General features: G+C 51.6%; 3 protein-coding genes across 6 annotated transcripts; all 3 read left to right on the forward strand.

The window, feature by feature from the left end:
* The first annotated feature begins 599 nt into the window (after nt 1-599).
* scaf1 (SR-related CTD-associated factor 1) lies at nt 600-8887 on the forward strand. 4 transcript variants are annotated; one of them, XM_040192136.2, is made up of 6 exons: nt 600-838; nt 1974-5468; nt 5832-5914; nt 6888-7190; nt 7982-8110; nt 8239-8887. In XM_040192136.2, the coding sequence occupies exons 2-6, from the start codon at nt 2060-2062 to the stop codon at nt 8386-8388; spliced, it is 4074 nt and encodes a 1357-aa protein (XP_040048070.2). In that variant the 5' UTR covers nt 600-838; nt 1974-2059; the 3' UTR covers nt 8389-8887. The 4 variants fall into 4 exon arrangements, with proteins under 4 accessions (XP_040048070.2, XP_040048071.2, XP_077940836.1 ...); XM_040192137.2 differs by having other exon boundaries at nt 672-838; nt 2048-5468; XM_078084710.1 differs by having other exon boundaries at nt 672-838; nt 2048-5468; nt 6957-7190.
* A 1109-nt stretch (nt 8888-9996) lies between these two features.
* On the forward strand, nt 9997-16495 carry LOC120827300 (uncharacterized). The gene is given in 11 exon segments (XM_040190123.2): nt 9997-10495; nt 10827-10980; nt 11061-11123; nt 11602-11656; nt 11734-11798; nt 11873-11935; nt 12170-12251; nt 14741-14842; nt 15141-15240; nt 15323-15512; nt 15515-16495. Coding segments are annotated over 10 exon segments (1485 nt in total). The 5' UTR covers nt 9997-10495; nt 10827-10833; the 3' UTR covers nt 16133-16495.
* A 32-nt stretch (nt 16496-16527) lies between these two features.
* On the forward strand, nt 16528-22082 carry lin7b (lin-7 homolog B (C. elegans)). Its single transcript, XM_040190124.2, has 6 exons — nt 16528-16849; nt 17184-17302; nt 18984-19055; nt 19421-19630; nt 21023-21186; nt 21580-22082. The coding sequence occupies exons 1-6, from the start codon at nt 16777-16779 to the stop codon at nt 21599-21601; spliced, it is 660 nt and encodes a 219-aa protein (XP_040046058.1). The 5' UTR covers nt 16528-16776; the 3' UTR covers nt 21602-22082.
* The last annotated feature ends 117 nt before the right edge of the window (nt 22083-22199 follow it).

Below are 22199 nucleotides of genomic sequence, written 5' to 3' on the forward strand. Positions count from 1 at the left end.
TGTCATCTCGTGCATCTGAGCTGGATAATGGGACATTTGATCGACTTAGTTGAACCAAGTCAGAGGAACAGGGCCCAGGTCATCGCTGCGTGTCCAGTTACTCGAGTACTCACACGTGTTGTGGGACATTTACGGCTACATTCTTCTGGAAAGCAAATGTGTTTGGATGATGCGGTTAAATTGTGCTTTTAGTCATCTTGTACAAATGGAATGACATTGGCTGTAAATATAAAACACTGAGAATAAATATACATATCTCATTATAAAGTGAATATTTGGTGTTGCGATAACAAACATCAATACAGCTATTTAGTTAAATTAGTTGTTAAAATTAAAATGACTTTCTATTGGAACAATACCATAATGGAAATGAAGTAAAAGATGTACCTAGAGCTCCATTAAACAGAAAGCATGCTCCCTTTGGGTGTGGCTGCACGTTTTAAATGCATGTGAATGGATGAACGTGCTTAAGTCTTATTAGATGATGCGTTCAGGCTCTCATTGTGCCTCAGTAACTATAATGCCAAGTGTAATGCAAGTCCCTCTTTGATGCTTACAACCTAAAGACTGAACAAAAGCCTTGTCCTGTGTCCTCCTGTCTCCTCCATACGGTCCACGCGTGTCTGCTGGTGGTTCGCGTGGATGATGCGCGCGGACTGGACTCTGTTTCCCGGCAGTCTTTGCGGTCCGGTGTGAGCAAGATGGCGGCGGCTGGCGGACTGCGGCTACGATGTCTGCTCTAGATCTGCAACAACGCATTGGTACTGCGTTCTAGCGGCGGACCGCCTGCGATGCCAGCAGGCGACTTGGACCACAGCTGCAGACTAGCGGACTGCGGGTGAGTCGCCCCCCTTTAGCCAACGCCACTGTTAGCCACGGTGGAGCGAACAGGTAAGCTAGCCGGCTAACGTCCCCTGGACGCCCAACGTTACGGCCGCTCGTATGCTAACAAGCTAGCCGGCTAACGTCCCCTGGACGCCCAACGTTACGGCTGCTCGTATGCTAACAAGCTAGCCGCGGCGCGGTGATCCACCACCCCGAAGCCTCAACGTGTAGCTTTAGCTAGCAAAGAGGTTAAGCTAACATCGGCCACTGAGTCCACGCCGGCTAAAGGTGGGTACCGACACACGGCCACACAATTAGACCGCGCACAGGTAGACAACAACACAAAGGCACACAGACTAAGGTGAGTGGGAGGAGCTTTGTGTGTGTGTGTGTGTGTGTGTGTGTGTGTGTGTGTGTGTGTGTGTGTGTGTGTGTCCACCTAGGTGCTGAGGTGTGTGTGTGTGTGTGTGTGTGTGTGTGTGTGTGTGTGTGTGTGTCCACCTAGGTGCTGAGGTGTGTGTGTGTGTGTGTGTGTGTGTGTGTGTGTGTGATCTGACCCTCTGATGAAATGCAGCGTGTCGGAGGATCGATCCCTGCCATTGAAGCGCACATGATGGGCTGGCTGCTCTCTCAGCGGGTCACGATGCAGATATTGTTGGGTTCAGATAAGTAAGACGTGTAGGTAGTAGCACTACCGCAGTAACTAATCATCACAGCAGCTGCGCCTTCAGGTCCGTCACTGGAGTTGTTGCTGACCGGCAGGCGAGATGCAACCAAGGAGGGAGACGTTTAATTTACGTCACTGAACAGAGCCTGGACGCTTCATAATGTAACTGAACCAGGGTTCTCCTCCTCACTTTGGACCCTGATTGTACAATGTAAAAGCATAAACACAGATCACAGGTTTTACTCAATATTGGCAGATAATTGTCAAACTTGACCTGTGTTATTAATCAGCGGTTGAAATCCGAACAGATCTGTGAGCTGGGATCCGTATGGATTGTGAGTCAACGCTGGTTTGTTAAACCATTTATTGTAATTAAACCGCTACGTCCCAGCTAAATTATCCTCAGAGATCGAGGACCACCATTTGTCTTTTGTGCTCAGCATCTCCAATAGTGGTTCATGTTTCCTGTCCTTTCTACTAGGTTTATTCCTGGATTCTATTTTCGAGTATGGTGACCATCCTCCAGGACCCACTGACTGACTTGTGCTTCCCTAGTTTTCCTGGCCCATGGACTTGACTCCAGCCTCAGGCTTCAAACGGAGGCCTGCTGCCTCCTCTTCTCCAAGTGGTGTTGGAGAGACTACCAGGAGCCGTCCTCCCTGCTCGCCTTCTTTCTCCCCGTCATCGCCATCGTCTGATCCGTCCTCGCCCGTGTCCACATCCTCCTCTCGCTGCGGCAACTCGTCACTTCATCAGAACCATGTAAAAGGTCGGAGCCGGGGGTCGGAGGTGGCCAGGGTGTCCTCCACTTCTGCCTCTGCAGCAACGCAGTCTCTCTCCATACTTTCATCCAACACCACCTCCTCCGAACTCTTCCCCCACAGTTCAGTTCAGCTACAGCTTGATTGTGAAGAAGCAGGCCTGAAAAGGGAGATGTATGATCCTTTCCACCCAACTGAGGGAGTGAAGGAGGAGGACGGAGATGGCGAGAAATACGACCCCTTTGACCCCACAGGTTCCCCAGCATCAGAAGACGATGATGACAATAGAAGGGGCAAAGTGAGGGGGGTGAAGAGAAATGCTGCAAGTGATGAGGAAAAAGACGAAGAACCTCCAGATTCCACTCACGCCGCAAGTGACCAGAACAGCCCCCGCCGGTCTACCCAGCGCCCCCTGAGACGGAGAGTGGAATGTAGCTCTGCCAAAGGCGGGAAGCAGAGGTTTGCTGACTCCGATCACTCTGAGATCGAGGAGGGGGAGATAGTCGGGCTAGTCGACAGAGATGGAGGCAACCGGAGATCAGCTGGAGAGATCCCCACCGTGCATTCTCCCAGCGTTTCCTTCTTTGGGTCAAAGCCAGAACGCATCCTCCGGGTGCTGGACGGGGACGGCTTTGTGTCCGTCCGCACAGAGAGCAACTGGGAGGTGGACATGGAGCCTGAGGATGAGCCCGTGGTAGGAGTGGAGGATCTGAGAAGGAAGTTGGTCAGCAGGCGGAAGGAAAGGTATCTCTCCTTTCCTGCTTCCTCTCCCCTCTCTCCTCAGCCACCGCCTCCCTCCCATCCTCCAGCTTCTGCGCCCTCCTCCCCGCTCACACCTCAGATAGAAAAGGTCACCAAGAACCGCAAGTCCTCCAAGAGTTCCAAGGACGCCAACCGACAGAAAAGCAAGGATAGGAAGGCTGGGGAGAAGGAAGAAAGAAGAAAGAAGAGTAGGAAAGACAAAGAGGGAGATAGGGAGAGGAGCAAAGAACAGGAGCGAGGGCACAAGAGCAGAAAGGAAGCTAAAGGAAGGAGGAGCAGCAGGAGCAGTAGCCGGAAGAGGAAGAAAAGACAGCACAGCAGTCCAGAGGGCCCACGGTCCTGCAACTCTTCAGGAAGAGGGGGCCAGACCAGACCGCCTTTCTCAAGCCCATCTGAAGAGAGACATAAAGAGAAGGAGCGGGAGAAAGACCGAAGCAGAGACGGGGGAAGAGAGAAAGACAGGGATAGAGACAGGGCGCCAAGTCGGACGAGTAGCCATAGAAGAGACGAAAGAGAGCGAGATTCCAGCTCCAGAAAGGATGACCTGGGGAAGAAGGGAAGACAACATTCAAGCAGCAGAGAGCGAGGCATTTCAAAGAGGTCCAAAAGAAGCAAGGACACGAGGGACGGCGACCGAGACCGGCAGCGTGACCGGGAACGGCGTCGGGACGGCCGTCCTGTTGTCCCGCCATCCATCCAAGACCTCAATGGCTCTGATCTATTTGCCATTAAGAGAACTATCACAGTCACCACGACCACCACCACCACCACCGTACCCGGCTCCCCGAGACTCGCCCCCCCCTCGCCGTGTCGACCTTCACAGGACTCTGAAAAGCCCCACAAGAGGAAGAAGAAGAGGAAATGGCACTCAGCCGGAGAGATGGACGACCGTGGAAGTTGTCACAGCCAATCGCAGTCAATCTCCCCACCAAGGTATCACAGCTACGAGTCGGACCGCTATTCGGACAAATTGGAGATAGACGTGTTGTCTTTGGATGGTGAGGCTTTAGACTCAGACTACCCATCTCTTGAGGATACACCCCCTGCTGCCCTGCCACCAGAACCACCGGTCCCCAGTCCTAAACCTAAAGCTGTCCCCAAGACTGGAAGACGTCACCCGAAAAAGAAATCTCACGCATTGAAGAAAATTGACCAGTCCTCGTCTTCCTCTAAAGGCCAATGTCTCTCCTCACTGACAGTCACCTCAGGCTCGGCTACTGCCTCCTCGGGCCTCCCTTCAGCAAAGCGAGCCAGAAAGATGGGAAAGGACAAAGACCGGGACAAAGGAAGCAGGAAGGATTTGGGCCACTCCGCCAAACACAAGAGAGAGAGCGGCGGCGGTCGGAAAGGCAAGCTTCAGTCGAAGGTGTCCGTGCTGGTGCGTGAGGGCGTGAGCAGCACCACAGGGACCTCCGTCGGACCTGGAAAGCTGGGCATGGACCTATTGGGGCCAGGAGGTGCCGTGGGGGGTACCGGGGGCTCTGTGGTGGGTGGCTCGATTGCAGTGGTGTTCTGCAGGGACAATGAGAGCAGGTCTCCGTTCCTCAAACCCTGCTCAGAGCCGCTGTCACTGGGCAACCGCACTAAAGACCTGGCCAGTATGGGGAAGCGAAGCAGCCTTGCTGCGCCCCCCTCCGCCCTAACCAGTCCTGCAGGACTGAAACCCCCAAAAACCAAACCAAGCTCCATTACATCCACCTCCTCCTCTGCCTCCTCCCCCTCTTCATCTCTGGCAACCAAGCGCCGCCGCCGCCTGGCCAAGAAGACGAGGGAAAAGGGAGGAGCTGTGGTGCGGGCGGTTGGAGCAGATGACCCAACGAAAGCCCAGTCTGAGGGCTGGGGGGGGGCGTCTTCAGAGGTTCAGTCTGCCACCGGAGATGGCAGCAAGTCAGTCAGTCCTCATACTAGTCAAGCCGGCCCTGCACCCTGTTGTTCCTCCTCTTCCTCCTCCTCCTCTACAAGTGTGCTCCCACCTTCCTCTTCGCCCCCCCATACACCTCCACCCTCCATTGTGCCTTTGCGTGACACCAGGGAGTCTTCTCCAGACTCTCAGACTGTGGACAGCAGCTGTAAGACTCCAGACCCTCCTTTCTTAGCTGAGGACTGTCCAACCCAGACCAGCCCCACACCGCTGCCACCCAGTCCGTCCAGCCTGTCCGCCCCCCAGGGAGCTGTCCTCAGCAGTGCCTTGTCCACAGCCACTGCTAAGCCGCCTCCTCCAGATGATGCGCCCAAATCCCTGCCCTCACCTCCATGCTCGTCCTCTTCGGCAGGCTGTGGTTTCACTTCCCTTTCTTTGCCTCCGTCTTCGTCCGACCCCTCCTCCTCCTCCTCTGTGTCCTCCTCGTCTGCTAGTAAGCCTCCTCCTCATCCTCCTCCCCCTCTAGCAGCGGCTGGCCTGCCCTGGAGTCTGCAGACCGGGGTGGACTGCACAACTGGAGGAGTCCTAGCGTGTGAGTAGCCTCCGTTGCTGTACGGAAATGTTCTGGAAGGTCTTCATCCTTAGTAAAGGTATCTTTCCATGGACTATCACCCCCATGTTTGTGTCCTTCCAAAGTCAGTAGGCTTCATGGAATGCATCATCCAATGAGATGTTGGGAGCAAAAATAATTCAACTTTCAGAATAAGTAGATAAAACAAAGTACCTCATCTTATGTGAATCAAGAGCTACTGATACCACTATTAAGTTTTGATCATCGCGTTCAGGGATGAATCACTGTGTCATTTTATGATATGTATATCAATTCATGTGTAGCCATATGCATGCACGTATCCTTTTCTAAAATAAAATAGCTGTTGCTTATTCTTCCATTCAGTGACGGCGCTGCTCTTCAAGATGGAGGAGGCCAACATCGCCAGCAGAGCGAAAGCACAAGAGTTCATTCAAGCAACGAGCCAGGTGAGAGCGGCCGGCTCATTCTGCTCAGCCTCCATTTGAAATGGTTTCTAAATGTTAATAGGAGCAGCTTTCAGGGTAATGTCTTTTATTATCCATTGTAGGAAAAAGGCAACGTTTCATAAACACTTGCTTAAATGCTGTGCGTTTATTGGTGCACTCAATAAGGGTGGATTCTGAAAAGGGACCACTTGTTTTGTGGTAAAGCTCAATTAATAGTTGCAGCGAGCCTAGTCAGTCGGAAACGTGAAGTAATTCACTTTTGGCCTGTAACACTTGGATCACACTGATGAGGCTTTCACCACTGGAACAGCAGGGAGGCTTGTAAACACTAACGATGGCAGCAAGGTGGTTCATGACATCCGTGGTCCTCTTCCTACCCCGTCTTTTAAATGCACCTCAGCCACACACCGTGCACACACGATGACTTTAATCTGGACATTTTATGACTGCGTCTTACGTGGCAATGATGCCACTACAGCCACCACGTCTGTATTCAGAGAGGCCAAAACAATGAACACCCGGCCAACGCCCAGCACCAAAGTGATCCCACAACGATGTCAAAATGAATATCAGAAAAATCCCCCTTTTCTATGGGAGCGCTGACTCCCCCTCTTTTCTCAACCTGGCCACAATTTTGCTTGTCAGCGTTCGAAAGTCTGGGCTGGAATCGAATAGTCCAAAAAAGTACCTCCTAACGCTTTCGTTAACCTCTGGAAAACGCCACGGCATCAGTCTTCTTACCAGTTACCAGCTTCAAAGTATGTTCCATTCAAAGCAAGTTATGCCAAGAGTTGTTGTTTTTTCTCGGTCCAATGAGACGTCACCACCCAAATATTGCTGCCGCAAGGCCTTGTGGGACAAAATTATCTCCTTTGGTAGAAGGTGGTGCCGAGGCCTCTCCTCGGCATTAGAGAATTGAAACGGTTCTTGTCGTGGCGCCGTGGGCTGACTGCCTTCACTTTGTCTCATGCAGATCCTCTCACAGGCCAATCAGAGCCAGTCTCAGCAGTTGGCTCCTCCTTCCTCTGCCTCCTCCTCACAGATCCCTCCCCCTCCCTCTCTCCCTGCGCCTCCTGCTCTGAGCCCAGCGCAGTTCATCCTCCACAGCTCCCTTCCATTGGTTGGCTGCACCAAGACCCCACCCTCTCTCCTGCACCACCCCACAGGTGGTGGCTGTGCCCAGACTCCACCCTCCATCATGCCCACGGAGCTGTCGGGAGTTACTGGGAGCTCCAGTGACACTGGATGGGACAATGAGAGTAAAGACCCTGACAAGGTGAGTTTAGGTTCAGCCCAATATTTGGTCTCAGCCACAATCATTTGAGTCGATAAGAAGCTGTAACTGAAACCATTTGAAAAAGAAAGTGTTTTACCGATTCATCAATGGGATGACAAGCTAAAGTAAACATGGGGGGAAGTAAACAAAGAACCCTTAAATGTACTCTGACCTCAAAGCGCTTCAACACTACATGACATCATTCACACGTGAGCTACCACACACACACACACACACACACACACCTGCCCGTCAGTCACTAACATCCACACACTGCAGTCGCAGCTACAGGAGCAATGCTGGGTCAAGTGTCTTGCCCAACATGCCTGGGATCAAACCGACAACCCTCTTTGCTCTCCACTCACCCACAGACACAGCCCCATACCCGCCCCCCTAACTGTGAAGGAATAAGTGAGCTCACTCTCGTCCTCACGTGGCGTGAACGCTGACATCTGTGTGTTGTATAGATTCCACCAGTCTACAGGTGCTTCTACGCGCAGCGTCTATTTAGAGCTGTTCTCATTCTTACAAACTGCCGTCTGTCCTGTGCCCTTTCAAAGCTTTTGGTCGTTGGTCCACGTGGCGTCGCTTTAGGGCAGTAACGTTTACTTCGGGGGAGACTTGAGAAAACATTGTCGTGATTAACAATTTTAAGATTGTTTTGCAGATTTTTCTGGGGAAAGTGTTTCATGTTCAAGGGCCGCTTCTCGCTATAAAAAAAGCTTTGATGAGAAAAGAAAATATCCTTTTTTTGCCATGAATTTAACATTTGTTTGACCTGAATTGCCCAGTACCTAAAGAAGCTGCACACCCAGGAGCGGGCGGTGGAGGAGGTGAAGCTCGCCATCAAACCGTACTATCAGCGCAAAGACATCAACAAGGACGATTACAAAGACATCCTCAGGAAGGCAGTGCACAAGGTCAGCCCGAGCGCACGTAGCTAAACCAGTTGGTCCAGGTGACGACGTGAGGAATGCCTTCTAACAAGAAGCCCAGCTGGCTGAGAGAAACGGTACAAACTGCATCATGCTCTCTGTCCATGTCTCAGATCTGCCACAGCCGCACTGGAGAAATCAACCCGGTGAAAGTCAGCAACCTGGTGAAGCTCTACGTGCAGCGCTACAAATACTTCCGGAAACACGGCCGCCGAATGGATGAGGAGGACCGCGAGGACCGGGAGCTGCATTCCTCCGCCTGACGGGATGTTTTATTAAATGTCCTCAAGCAGCCTTCTGCTCACGTTGTGGGAAATCCTCTGATTGTTTTTATCTTTAATGTTTTAGCCGACGTTGTCCATACTTTGACGTGTTCTCATCTCCATGATGTCACTGTAAATGTCTCCCATAGAAGATGGGATCACGTATACTCGGACAGGAAGAGGATGCTGCGTGATCATCTACGGTCCAGCTCACCAACCCGCCACGAACGCTGCGCTTTGTTGACGGCCCATAAGAAGCTCGGCCGTGAATTAGCTCCTTGAATCGTGCTACTTCATCTCCCCCGTCACAATGTGTGTGGAGGCCGAGCGACGGGTTAGATGTGACTCGTGTTGTACCACAGTGTAAGAACACTACATCGCTGTATGATGCTTCAAACACTTTGGTTCTGTTGTGTGTGTGCATGTGAGGTCGAAAGAGTTGTTAAATCTCGTTATAAAATGACATGCCCAACAAAATATAAATGTTGCCTGAAAACCATTTTTCAATATTCATTTAGTCTGTTGTCTGTATTTTCATTCTATATTATGGAGAAGTTCTTGAATGAAGCTTGATGTATAGAAAGCTGTGGCCTCATACTAAACATAGTTCCACATATGCTGATCACTGACTGCAGCAGCCGTCCTCCCTTCCACGACGTCCACGTGGGTCAAACACCTTCACGCCAGCGCTGCTCGCCTGAGATTACGTGGGCTTAAGTGTGTAAGGTAGCTGAAGCAAGACAGGTGTAACTGCCCGTACAGCATGTTTTCTACAGAAGGATCACAATGAACTTTACTTCTTAGGGGAGAGTGTTATAAATGTCCCACTTTACCCGTTGCATGAAGTTTACATCGTGCTGATCAGCACATCCTGGACCCCCTGCAGTTCTACAGAGCCAACAGGTCTGTGGACGACGCTGTCAACATGGCGCTCCACTACATCCTCCAGCATCTGGTGTCGTGGTGCAGCCAGAACAACCTGGAGCTCAACCCTCTGAAGACAGAGATGGTTGTGGACTTCAGGAGGAACAGAGCCCCACCCTCCCCCATCACCCTGTGTGACTCCCCCGTCACCACTGTGGACTCCTTCCGTTTCCTGGGCTCCATCATCACCCAGGACCTCAAGTGGGAGCTGAACATCAGCTCCATCACCAAGAAGGTTCAGCAGAGGTTGTTCTTCCTGAGGCAGCTGAAGAAACTCAACCTGCCAAAGACGATGATGGTCCACTTCTACACGGCCATCATCGAGTCCATCCTCTGCTCCTCCATCACCGTCTGGTACGCTGCAGCCACAGCCAAGGACAAGGGCAGGATGCAGCGTGTCCTCCCTTCACTCCACACGCACTCACAACACAGTTGTGTAGAGTAGGTTATCGCTTGTACACTTTATTTTTAACTTTAATTTGTAATTTAATTCCCTTCTTATGGTTTATTTTTAAATTGTCTTCTGTATTCCCCCTAGCCCATAACCTTTCTTTCCGTTTCCATTTTATTCCTTAGTTAAATTGTTCATTTGTACATTGAATATGCAATTTTCCTGCACTATGTTGTCTTTGCTGTCCATTGTTGTCCACTGTCTTAGTCTATTGTTATGCACCTACTACCATGTCAAATTCCTTGTATGTCTGACATGTGTTGGCAATAAATGTTTCTGGTTCCTGGTTCATCTCCAGTACGTCATACAGGTGCTGTGACTCCACGTTGTCTGCACCTTATTACATTAAACATACTTTCAGTATGTCGCCTCTTAAACGCTCTGGATCACAATCCATTTCCCTTTATGTACATTTGTATTACTGCAACATTCAAAGTTGACAGAATTATCAACCGAGTGGAGGCGGAATAGCGGAATAGGGGCCGGTGTCGCGCGCTGTCGCGGCGCCATTAAAGCAGGTCGCTTCGCTTTACGGCGCGCCGCCATTTTACTTCTCACAAACACAGGCAGCGCTCGCACACATTCGGGCACTTGTCGCCAGACGGCCTCGGCATCCGGACGCGTCTCGCTTTCGACTCCCGCTCGAGTAGGTGGTCCAGGGGAACCGCATCGCCGCACGCTCGTTCGCGTGGTTCATGGTCTGACATCTTGGAAGACTTTGGAGGAGATCAGGTGAGAACCGCGCTCGTGCTCGAGGCTCCTTGTTAGCATTGTTAGCCTGCTAGCTAGCGCGAGGGGCATTGTTGGGATTCCCGATGCTGCGCGGTCCAGGCGGTAGTCGGTGTTCCAACTATCGTCGTATACCGCTGAGGTTACGCGCACTGCGCGGGGTTTTATAACGCATGCGGTTGGGGCGCATTCCTACAGGCGATGGACACGTGCTACCAGGCTAACGAGGCTAACGGGAGCTTCCGGCTTCCGTTGCTTCGCATCACGGTGGATTCCGTATTCTTCTCTGTTTGTGTTTGTGCGGTAATGACCATATAGGACGTGCTTCTAACAGGTGAAGGATGACGCAGTTTCTACCCCCGAACCTGCTGGCCCTGTTCGCGCCGCGGGACCCCATCCCCTTCCTGCCCCAGCTGGAGAAGCTGCCCCACGAGAAGCACCACAACCAGCCGTACAGCGGCATCGCGCCCTTCATCCGGCACTTCGAAGTGAGTATATCTAACGTCCTTCATCCACTGAAACGCGAGCAGCGTCTCACTGCCTCCCCCTCCTCCCCCTCTGTGACCAGGACCCCAGAGACGCCCCCCCACCGACCAGGGCAGAGACGCGCGACGAGCGGCTGGAGCGGAAGGTGACTCATGAATTTATACGGTTCAATAATAAAACCTCACTGTGTGTGTGTGCGTGTGCGTGGCCAGTCCTCTGCTGTCATCATTCAGCACCTCATCGCTGAGACGAGATCCCACGCATCCGTGTTCCGCTCGCTCGCCAGAGTTCACTGCCTCTATTGGCACGTTCGGTCCTGACGTTTCATTTTCCAACCTGTGGAAAAGAATAGTAGACTTAAGCAAAGTAGAGACCCTGGTCTTGGTATCGGCATGTTCCAATAATGTAACAGGGGGTTACAACAGCCCCCCTGAGCTGTCCCGTTACTGGGCGGGGAAGTCCAGCCTCTCGCGCCCTACTGCTCCAATATAAGCTGCACTCGGCCAGCGGACGCCATCTAACTAGAACTCCCCGAGCTTCCCCGCTAACCAGGCAGAACTACGCGACCCAAGCGCTTTGATTCAACGCTCATAGAGGATCAACCTCTCTGTTAATCTTTGCAGAGGCGAGAGAAGATTGAGAGGAGACAAGCTGTGGTGGAGACGGAACTCAAGCTTTGTAAGCCCTCGGTGCTTCCCAGCTCTTTCTTCTGTTTGGTGTGTTTGCTTAAACTAACGGCGTGTCTGTTATCTCAGGGGACCCCCACAACGACCCCAATGCACAAGGGGACGCCTTCAAAACGCTGTTTGTTGCACGAGTGGTGAGTATGTTCGAGCCAATGAGGTGTGTGCAGATTCTTGTTCTGACGGTGTCTGATGGTGCTCTCTGCTCTAGAACTACGATACCACCGAGTCCAAGCTTCGCCGTGAGTTTGAGGTCTATGGCCCCATCAAGCGGGTACGTGTACTGGTTTCACTTGGTGGTCCTGACCTGTTTACAGCGTAGTACCCTGACACAAGGGTAGACCCACCCTCTGTTTGTTTTGATTGTCCGTGTTCTTCCTGTCCCACGTGTCAGATATTTTAAGACTAATGTCCCCACTGTCCTGCGATGGAATGGCCCATGTAGGAAGAGCATATCCAATTTGTATTAGCTGCTACAAACTAATGTCTCCGTCCCGCTTTGTTCCAGATTTATATCGTCTACAACAAGAGGACGGCGAAGCCCCGGGGCTACGCGTTCATCGAGTACGAGCATGAGCGGGACATGCACTGTGAGTATCAACGCACTATTGCTCATGAAGACATGGGGGGTTATTCTATTGAACCCTGTCCATTTCTTCTATGTGCGATACTGGGGGGCAGCAATCTCTTTAGGAAGGTGATTACAACCTAATGAACCACAGATCAGTGCTTTAAATGTTGAAACCAGTCTGGTGTGTGTCTGTGTGTGCGTGTCATCAGCTGACTGGTTGCATAGGGAAAGCACTCTATTCAGTAGGGCATGCTGGGAAAGGGGGAGGAGCAGGAAGTAGACGTGTTTGAGGTGTGAAGCTGAACATCTTTGCCTGTAAGTGGCACATTGTCTCTTATCAGTTAGGCTCTGTAGCTCTGGAAGAGCAGCTCTCCTGGTCGGACTGTGATGGTAAGCACAAGGTCACACTGGTCGCCGAGCACTGAAATGAGATTTCTCCTCTTGTAGGTCGTAGCTATGGAGCTTGTTTATCGGTTGTCTTCAACCGCGGTCATGTTGATTAGTTCCATGCACCACGCTAGCGCCTGCGAGTAACGCAGTGCTCTCCTTACACCGATGAGTGGTGCCATCTCACGCAATGACACATTCTGGCACGTCAGTGTGATCGGCTCTTCTGTAGTCACAGCGGTGGGTGGATGAGGGGGGATGTGGGGCTAAACGCTATATTAACTGTGTGTTGTTCTCATTGCCACTGCAGCCGCCAATCTGTGATGGCTATTGGCCAGAGCTGGCTGGCAGATGATGATGGTTATGATACATCTACACCCTACTACCACAGCTCAGTATATGGTTGGTATAATGGGTTTGTATGATGGGTAAGATTTCTTTCCACCCTCCATCTCCTACATAGGGAAGAGGAGCTACGTTCAATGGGTAAAGCGTGACTTTTTTTTTTTTTTTGCAAGCCTTAAAGAGCTTTTAGTGCAATTACCACGACTTGGATTTAGGGCTTTGACCATTGAACGCATCCCTGACCACTAGTGTAAAACATGTCGCCCAATGATTCTGCCCATTGTCAAAGCCACCTCAGGCTCCTCTCCAGTGCCTCGGGGGGCGCGTATGATTAACACTGCAGATTGACTCAATGTTTAGCGGCTTCAGAGCGTGTGAACAAAGGTCAGCAGGTATTTCAATGGCTGAGGAATCCTGCTGACTCCTTGTTAACCGTGGGATCACTTATTGGTGCCTTTGGCAGAGCGAACACCGGGCAGGCGGTAAGAATGATGTGGGGCAGTACACGATTACCAAATTACATTAGACGTCGTCTTGGGTTGTAATTTGGGACCTCGGTGGTCTCTTTCTCGTTAGGCTGCACTCGATATTCAGTAAAGTAACAAAGGTCGACTTGATGTCAATTTCACGCCATCTTTTTGTTCCAGAGCGCAACGGCAGTTAATATAAACGTGTTCCAATGGATGCGAGGTGGTCTGCAGTCTGAGCTGGCTTTAATAGAAATGGCAGATGAGGGGAATTCTTTAGGCGATTCATACATATTTGATTCACTACATAACTTCAGGTAGCGACAAGTCTAAAGTAGCACATTGATCATAACAGTAAGGTCACATATTCCCAAAGCTAGCGTCTCGTGTCAGTAGACATTGGACCTGCTATCTGAGGCCTGCCAGGGGGTCTGTTCATCGCTTGGGGGGGTTGTAAGAAGTCAACCTCTGTAAGGAGGGAAGCCCCCCTTTTTTTTTTTTTTTTTTTGTACTTTTTTTTTTTTCCCCCAGTTGGTCAGTTCTGGTAGGACTGGTGGGGGTTTGGTAAGGCCCCATCGTGGATGATATGTTGTCATCCTCAGCCAAGCAGGAGCGTGGGGGGGTTCTGGTAAGGCCCCCGATGAGAGGCGCTGCCGTGGTGTGCTGGGGGCTTTTGGTACGGCTCAGACGGGGCAGAGTAAGGCCCGTGTGTGAGGGTACGAGTGGGGGAGTTTGGTAAGGCCCCCAGGGTGCGCACGTGGGGGCTTGGTAAGGCCCTCAGACTGCTTCCACTGACGGGTTCTGGTAAGACCGTCTTCTAGTCCGCGATCGTCGGTGTAGCGCCAGGACCAGCCGCCTGCCTCCCACCGCCTCCTCTATTATGCATGAGCACGCTGCGGCGTGGGACACGGCTGGAAACGTAGCAGCCGCTGCAGACGTGCTCCTTACTGGTGGAGCTCCAGTAGATGAGCGTCTGAACCACGCAGACAAACTAGCTCCTAACTGAGTCCTAACGGTTTGAAGGCTGCGTGAGTCTCCTCGCAACAACCTGGGGTGGCTACAATATACTTCGTACCTCAGACAAACGGAGGCAGGGTTTTTGAGATGATGCAGCTAAAAGTGTAACATATGAATGACCCATCGGGTGGAAGGAAGTCTGCTCCCATTATCCTTCGGCTTTTGCCCAGAGAGCAGCCATCTCGGCCTCGCCTGCTCCTGGTCAGTATAACGATGCACTGTTTGTTTCCTTGGCCACATTGATGCAGTCGTGCTCCTTTCTCACCTCTTTCTTCCCTCTCGTCTTCTCCAGCCGCCTACAAGCACGCCGACGGGAAGAAGATTGACGGCAGGAGAGTGCTGGTTGACGTGGAACGCGGACGCACCGTGAAAGGATGGCACCCTCGCAGACTGGGTCAGCTGCCCCTCGTTACGTTCCAACAGGCTCATTGCTGTCGGCTCGCAGGCCCAACACCTCGCCGACCGCTAGACACGCAGTTTGTCAGCTGACGGCGCTTTACTGCCTCATCGGGCTCTCACACATAGACGAGCCTCGTACCAGCCACACGTCCTTTTCCCCAAACGTGGTGCCTGCAGGAGAAACACAGCCACCGTTAGCGTTAGCACACTGACGTAGCACACCGGCCCCAAGCTGTAGAAGCAGATCTTGTTGCCGTGTTGTCTTGTATCTCATGCTTGTTTTGCTCCACCAGGTGGCGGCCTGGGGGGCACGAGAAGAGGTGGAGCGGATGTCAACATTAAGCACTCTGGCCGGGACGATGCCTCGCGTTATGACGAGCGTCCCATCGTGGGGTGAGTCCTGGGGACAGAGCCACCTGGAGCGACCCGTGTGGCGTCCTGCAGTGTGTAACAGAACTTTGTCCCGACTGTCCAGTGATCGGGAGCCGCGGGAGCCCCGGGAACCGCGGGAGCGCAGGGAGCGCAGCCGTGAACGCGACCGGGACAAGGACAAGGACAAAGACAAGGAAAGGGAGCGCCGACGGACCCGATCACCCCGATCCCGCGAGCGCCGTCGCCGTACTCGATCCCGGGAGCGAGAGAGGGAGAGAGAGAGGCCGATAGGAGGAGGAGGGGGGGGGGGGGGGGAGGAGGAGGAGAGGAGGTCGGTGCTAGTGGCGGCCGGCGTCGAGAGCGGGAGAAGGAGCGCGGGGGGGCTGCAGGAGGAGACAGCAGGAGTAGGGAGAGGAGTCGAGAGCGAAAGAGGAGGAGCAGGAGCAGGGACCGCAAGAGGGAGCGGGAGAGAGGAGGCAAGGCGCCGGAGGGGGAGGAGGTCGGCCATGGGGCGGACGCCGCCCCTGAAGGCGGTGAGCGCGTCCTGGAGGACAACGAAGGAGAAGTGGGCGAAGGCACGGAGGAGCGCAGGGACAGGGACCGAGACAGGGAGCGCAGGCGGAGCCACAGGGACAGGGAGAGGCGCAGGGGGGACCGGGACAGGGACAGGGAGCATAAGAGGGAGCGGGGGGACAGGGACAGGGGGGAGCGCAGGGAGGAGCGCCACGCCTCCCAACGAGACGACGCGGGGCCTCAAGATGAAATGGCCAACGAGGAGGAGGGAGCGGCGCCTCCGCACATGGAGGAGTACAGTCAGGACGGCATGATGGACCAGCAGTCGGTGCCGTCGGCCGACGGCTACGTCTCCAGTGAAAATGGCTACAAGATGGAGGCCCCGGGAGACGAGTACTGAGGCGTCCCCCATCGATACTAGAACGCAGGACGCCCGCATGGTGGTCATCACAAGCCTCCATCCTGCCGCACGCTCAACTCATTCGGTCTGCTTCGTCCTCACGTAGATGTTCCCCCTTTTCTTTTCCTCGCTTTGGTCCCAACTGTAGAAACGCTCGCGCTGTTCCTTCTTAGAATACAACCGGTTTCTACTCATTGGACAAATATCCCCCGTGTGTGTGCAAGATGGAGGTGAAGTGTTGTGAGACAATTGAGGGCTGTTCTGTTTATTCATTCTGGAATGATTTTTTTTTAATTGTCTGCTGTTTGTATGTTAGATTTGCAAGTTCATTTTAATAAAGATGTGGCTTGAAGCCAGAACCCCCGCTGCGTATGTTCCTATTTGTGTGAGTCGTCACACGGGTGGATGTGCACCGCCGGCTGGGTGGAGTAACGTGTGCAGCTTCCCGCTGATTCCGGCTTTTCATCCGCCCTCATGAATAACGGTGATGAATCTGTACATTGAGGACTCGTGGGGGTGGAGGTGTGACGTAGCGCGTTGCGTAGCGCATCAGCCGCTGCGTCGCGCGTCGTGGGGATGGAGCCCGCATCGCAGCTGCTGTAACCGCTGAACAGGCCTCCACCCTGGACGCGGAGGATCGCGCCATGATGTCCTACTACCACCCAGCCAAGGACGCGGACATGGCGGCGCTGGCGGAGCCGCTGTGCCTGGAGAGAGGTAAGGACGCGGCGCGGATCCACCGGGGCGGCGGTGGAAGCGCCTCGCGAGGCGTCTCCTCCATCGCCGCCGCCTGACGGGAGGCGGCGCGGGGGGATTGAGGGACTCGATGCGTCGGCGGACGGCCAATGGAGCCGCTGCTGCTCGAGACGCTCCGCAGACGGCCGTCAGCACGCGAAGGCCTCGCGCGTTCTACGCATGCGCAGCGCTCTGCACAAAGAGCTGAAATAAAACCAAATCACCCTTCATGGGTTGAGGTTTATTCCTCATCGCCCACAGTGACCCGTCGCTAATCCCGCGCGCGCGCGCGCGCGCGTGTGTGTGTGTGTGTTAGATGTGTGCAGGGTGATCGAGCTGCTGGACCGGCTGCAGCGGAGCGGAGAGCTTCCTCCCCCCAAACTTCAGGCCCTGCAGAGAGTTCTGCAGAGCAAGTTCTGTGCTGCCATCAGAGAGGTGCGGATGTGCGCGAGGAGTCAGAACTACTGGCGTTTGTACAGAACCGTGTGTCCTGCATGCACTCCCCTCCGTTACTCCCCCACACCACTGTCAGCATCAGTGGGTCGGTGAGTCGGTCCCAGAGGACGCTGGGAGACATTTGGGTTTGTTGACGGGCAGCTGATGTATGTTTCTTAAACAATTCAATTCATTTTATTTAGTAAAGCCCATAATCGCAAATTACAAATTTGCCTCAGAGGGCTTTACAGTCTGTACACATACGACATCCTCTGTCCCGAAACCCTCCATCGGCACAGGAAATGACAAAAACCTTCCAAGAGGAAAAAAAGGGAAGAAACCTTAGTGAGAACGTCAGAGGAGGATCCGTCTCCTGATGGACGACTACAATGACGTCATGTGTACAGAATGAACAATGTATAATACATGAGACTATATGACAGGAATGATTCAAGTAACTGAGTAGTAAACCAGACGCACAGCAGGACCACTGCAGGAACCACCACCACCACATAGAACCACCGTCACATAGAACCACCGTCACATAGAACCACCATCAGATAGAACCACCATCAGATAGAACCACCACCACATAGAATCACCATCACATAGAACCACCGTCACATAGAACCACCGTCACATAGAACCACCGTCAGATAGAACCACCATCAGATAGAACCACCATCAGATAGAACCACCTTCAGATAGAACCACCGTCACATAGAACCACCGTCACATAGAACCACCATCACATAGAACCACCGTCACATAGAACCACCGTCAGATAGAACCACCGTCACATAGAACCACCGTCAGATAGAACCACCGTCACATAGAACCACCGTCACATAGAACCACCGTCACATAGAACCACCGTCACATAGAACCACCGTCAGATAGAACCACCGTCACATAGAACCACCGTCACATAGAACCACCGTCACATAGAACCACCGTCACATAGAACCACCGTCAGCCACCACGGTCCAGAAGGAACCACGATCTACGGAGACCTGCTAGGAGAGAAAGCACAAAAAGAATTCGTCATGTGCATTAATAAAACGTGAATTATGGTAGAACGAGAGCGTGAGAGAGGAGCTCGATGTGTCCTAAGAATTCCCCCGGCATTCTAAGCCTATAGCAGCTTAACTAAGGGCTGGTCCGGGCTAACCTGAGCCAGCCCTAACTATAGGCAGAATCAAAGAGGAACGTTTTAAGTTTTACTTTAAAAGAGCTGACCGAATCTGCCCCCCGGACTGAAAGTGGAACCTGGTTCCACAAAAGAGGAGCTTGATAACTGAAGGCTCTGGCCCCAGCCTACTTTTTAAAACCATTTCCATAATTCTACCAAATGAATCCGGTAGTCTGTATTTCAATACGGGGTTCCTGCTCAGAGCAAGCCGCCATGTTGCTACAGTAGCCCAGAAGGGACAACCCTGGAAGGCTCCAGAAAGGCCTGTCTGTCTCCTACTTGGAGACAACGGGACACAGGGAGTCATTCAGCTCGGTTTACAGCTCCATGCAGCCACATCCTGCTCACTGCACGCTTTAAATAGAGGAGCTACACACTCATTTCAGAATTCTATTCATGCAAACATCAATTGTAGAAATTTTGGTGTAAATGAATAATAAACCAAGCGTCTTTTTTGTGTAATATTTTGTTCTCGTTCTCTGCCCTCAGGTTTATGAGCAGCTGTATGACACTCTGGACATCGTCGGAGGACCGGAGGTGCGAGCGCAGGCAACTGCCAAGGTGTTGCACGCAAACTAACGACTAACCACGACTTCACTATTGCACAAAATCGATTGTATGAGAGACGTTCGGTCCTGTTTCCAATGAACACGTGTAGAGAGGTCATTCATAGACCTGCTATTTTCATCCAGTAGCACAAACGGCAAAGGTGCTCGGTCGGTTGAATCGGGGGGTGAGATGAGGATTAAATTCATTTAAACGCTCTGGGGATGCTAATTTCCACTAGAGTTCTTAATTAATAGAGTTTGAAATGTTTTGTCATAAAGTAACACTCATGTACCCATTTGTACATTGAAACATTTACGTGACCATTCGAGAAGGTCAAACCTATTTCAATGTTCATGTGACTGTCGGCCCCTGAACAGGCCACGGTGGCGGCCTTTGCAGCCAGCGAGGGCCACGCACACCCGAGGGTGGTGGAGCTGCCAAAGACAGAAGAGGGTCTGGGCTTCAACATCATGGGGGGCAAAGAGCAAAACTCCCCCATCTACATCTCCAGAGTGATCCCGGGGGGGGTGGCCGACCGCCAGGGAGGCCTGAAGAGAGGAGACCAGCTGCTGTCCGTCAACGGAGTGGTAAGAAGTTTATTTTAATGACAGCTTTTAAAAATGAAATCAAATGGAAAATTCCCTAAAATGATGTTGATGATTTTTGAAGAAATCTACTGCAGATGTTCACTTTTCCCCAAACTCTGTTGATTCCAAGTTTTATTATTGATTGTAAATTGCTTCTTACCATTCTTTCCCATCCATCTTTAAACAAGCAATGGTCCAACCCTTTTTAAAGAAACCTACGCTCCATCGTTCTGTTGCTTCCAATTCTATCAAAAGTTTTAGAAAAACTGGTTTCCGCACAACTCTTAACTTTCATTAATCATAATGACGCTTTAGAGCAACTTCATAGCACCGAAACTGCCCCAAAGGTACCTAATGACCTTCTATTAGCAGACGGGGGCACTGTTTTAGACAAGTGCAGCTTTTGATGCTGTATATCAGGGGTACCCAGTATATGATATATATATATATATAAATATATATATATATATATATATCGTGTTCGATCGCCATGGCAGTAGATCGCCTGCCATTGGAAAACAAATGCCGTTGGGTCACCACGCATACAGAAATGTACAGATTTAATGTCATTGAGTCGGACTCCAATCAGTGCAGGTAATGACCAGGAATGTGTGGAATGGTGACGGTTCCCTTCTGACGGATAAGAGGCTCGTTGTTTTATTATATCAATTTGTTTTGCACTTATGGTTTTGGAATCAGGAACATTTATTGCCAAAGTATGTTGGACGTGCATAACATTGGACAATAACACAATGAAACAATGGACAACAGGACAAATAACACAGTGCAGGAAAAATGACATGTTCAATTTACAAATGTACAATTTAGATCTACAGTATAAAATAGAAGACATGGATTCTTTTGCCTCCTGTATTATTTGTATCAACGTTATGTATAGTTGTGCTTTGCGTCTCTGTAGAGCACTTGGTACACACGGTTTTTAAAGGCGCTAAATGGACTGTCCATGTAACAGTTCATGTCCCCGTTCACCCATTCACACCCTGATGACAGGAGCCACCTGCCCGCCAGTAACGAACATCACACACAGCAGTCACAGTGCAGCTGAGCCGTGTTGGGCTGAAGTCACACATCGTCTTTACCCTTTTAAAGCGGTATCACTGGTCTGTGCGGCTGGCAGCTTCACACATGGAACAACTGACAATCAAAATGAGATTTACTTATAAACCTCCCTGTGATGGGTATTGAATTGATTGTTAACATGTATTAAAGATCCCTGCCAAGGGGTCAAAGGTGGCACGTCAAGTTCAGTTCACCCAAATGAACTTAAGTAAGGAAAAAGGTACATAAGAGAGTGTAAAGCACGTTGGAATGGTGCCCAGCCGACCTTTGGCCCCACAGCACGTGGTCTGAGACTCTCGTGTGTGCCTGCAGAGCGTGGAGGGGGAGCACCACGAGAAGGCCGTGGAGCTGCTGAAAGCCGCCCAGGGTTCGGTCAAGCTGGTGGTCCGCTACACCCCTAAAGTCCTGGAGGAAATGGAGGCTCGCTTTGAAAAGATGAGGAGCGCCCGAAGACGACAGCAGCACACCAGCTACTCGTGAGTCACCAGCGTCGCAAATCAAAGGACACATTCTCCAAACTCCATCTGGGAATGAAGTGGGGGGGTCGGCATACGTAGCGTAGCTTGGCGGGATCATCCAGAGGGTGGATCACCTTGGGGCGATCATTGCATTTTGACTTTAGGAACCAGGGTCTAAAATAAGTTACAGGGAAATTTCAGCCTCCAAAAATGTCCTTGTTGTGTTTAGTAGGACAAACGTGGGGTGTGCAGGGTGGGCGTCGACACAAACATTGTTTCAGACTAAAGCATTCAATAAGGACAACCTACCTTCTTTGTTCCACTTTTCACCATCTGAAAAGAAAATGTGTGTTTTTGAGGCCCCGGTGGTTTACTGGCATGCAGCCTAATTCTCTGTCTATCTTCTTGCAGATCTCTGGAGTCCAGGGGCTAGCTGATCCACGGCCTCCATCAACCTTATCCTCAAACCCTCCTGACTCCCATGTTCTAGCTGTAGGCAAGACCGTACATGAGAAGTGAAAAAAGAGAGTAGCCTGCTTCATGTTCAGGATGTTCCTCCCTCCCCTCTTGCCCCATTTCTTCGAGTAGTACAGAGTAAGCTTGTTAGACAACATCTGTAATACCTCGTCTTCAGTGTAAAACCATCCTCCGCATGTTATTATTAGTTATTATTGTTAGTGTGGGCTCAACTAGTCTGCTCTCCTCAGCAGCGTCCCGTGTGCAGGTCCACCTCCGTAGCACAGGAAGCGTGTTGAAACGGACAGTTGTCCATCACATGTCCATTAGCAGTATGAAGAACTACCCTGGACTCTGCTAGTGTCATCTCAGTTATGAGGATTAAAAAATATCATTCATTCGTGTATTCATTGACTTGCATAATTATTTATGAAATAAAGTCTGTTAAATGAAGTCAACTTTCTGCATCTGCATCTGCGTTATGTTTCAACAAGTCAAGTTCCTTGTTTGTGCAAACAAACCGTCTGCCGTTCGGATCCCAGTGATGTATAGTCTTCCAGTGGACACAGCTGGAG

This window comes from Gasterosteus aculeatus, chromosome 11, assembly GCF_964276395.1.
Source record: "Gasterosteus aculeatus chromosome 11, fGasAcu3.hap1.1, whole genome shotgun sequence".
Classification (NCBI taxonomy): domain Eukaryota; kingdom Metazoa; phylum Chordata; class Actinopteri; order Perciformes; family Gasterosteidae; genus Gasterosteus; species Gasterosteus aculeatus.

What these genes read in the sequence shown, in the direction of transcription:
- scaf1 (XM_040192136.2), top strand. Translation starts at nt 2,060, where the DNA reads ATGGACTTGACTCCAGCCTCAGGCTTCAAACGGAGGCCTGCTGCCTCC. An exon ending in AGAGTAAAGACCCTGACAAG is followed by an intron (nt 7,191 to 7,981) that starts GTGAGTTTAGGT and finishes TGAATTGCCCAG; the next exon opens with TACCTAAAGAAGCTGCACAC. An exon ending in TCAGGAAGGCAGTGCACAAG is followed by an intron (nt 8,111 to 8,238) that starts GTCAGCCCGAGC and finishes TCCATGTCTCAG; the next exon opens with ATCTGCCACAGCCGCACTGG.
- lin7b (XM_040190124.2), top strand. Translation starts at nt 16,777, where the DNA reads ATGATGTCCTACTACCACCCAGCCAAGGACGCGGACATGGCGGCGCTG. An exon ending in TCTGTGCTGCCATCAGAGAG is followed by an intron (nt 17,303 to 18,983) that starts GTGCGGATGTGC and finishes CTCTGCCCTCAG; the next exon opens with GTTTATGAGCAGCTGTATGA. An exon ending in CAGCAGCACACCAGCTACTC is followed by an intron (nt 21,187 to 21,579) that starts GTGAGTCACCAG and finishes ATCTTCTTGCAG; the next exon opens with ATCTCTGGAGTCCAGGGGCT.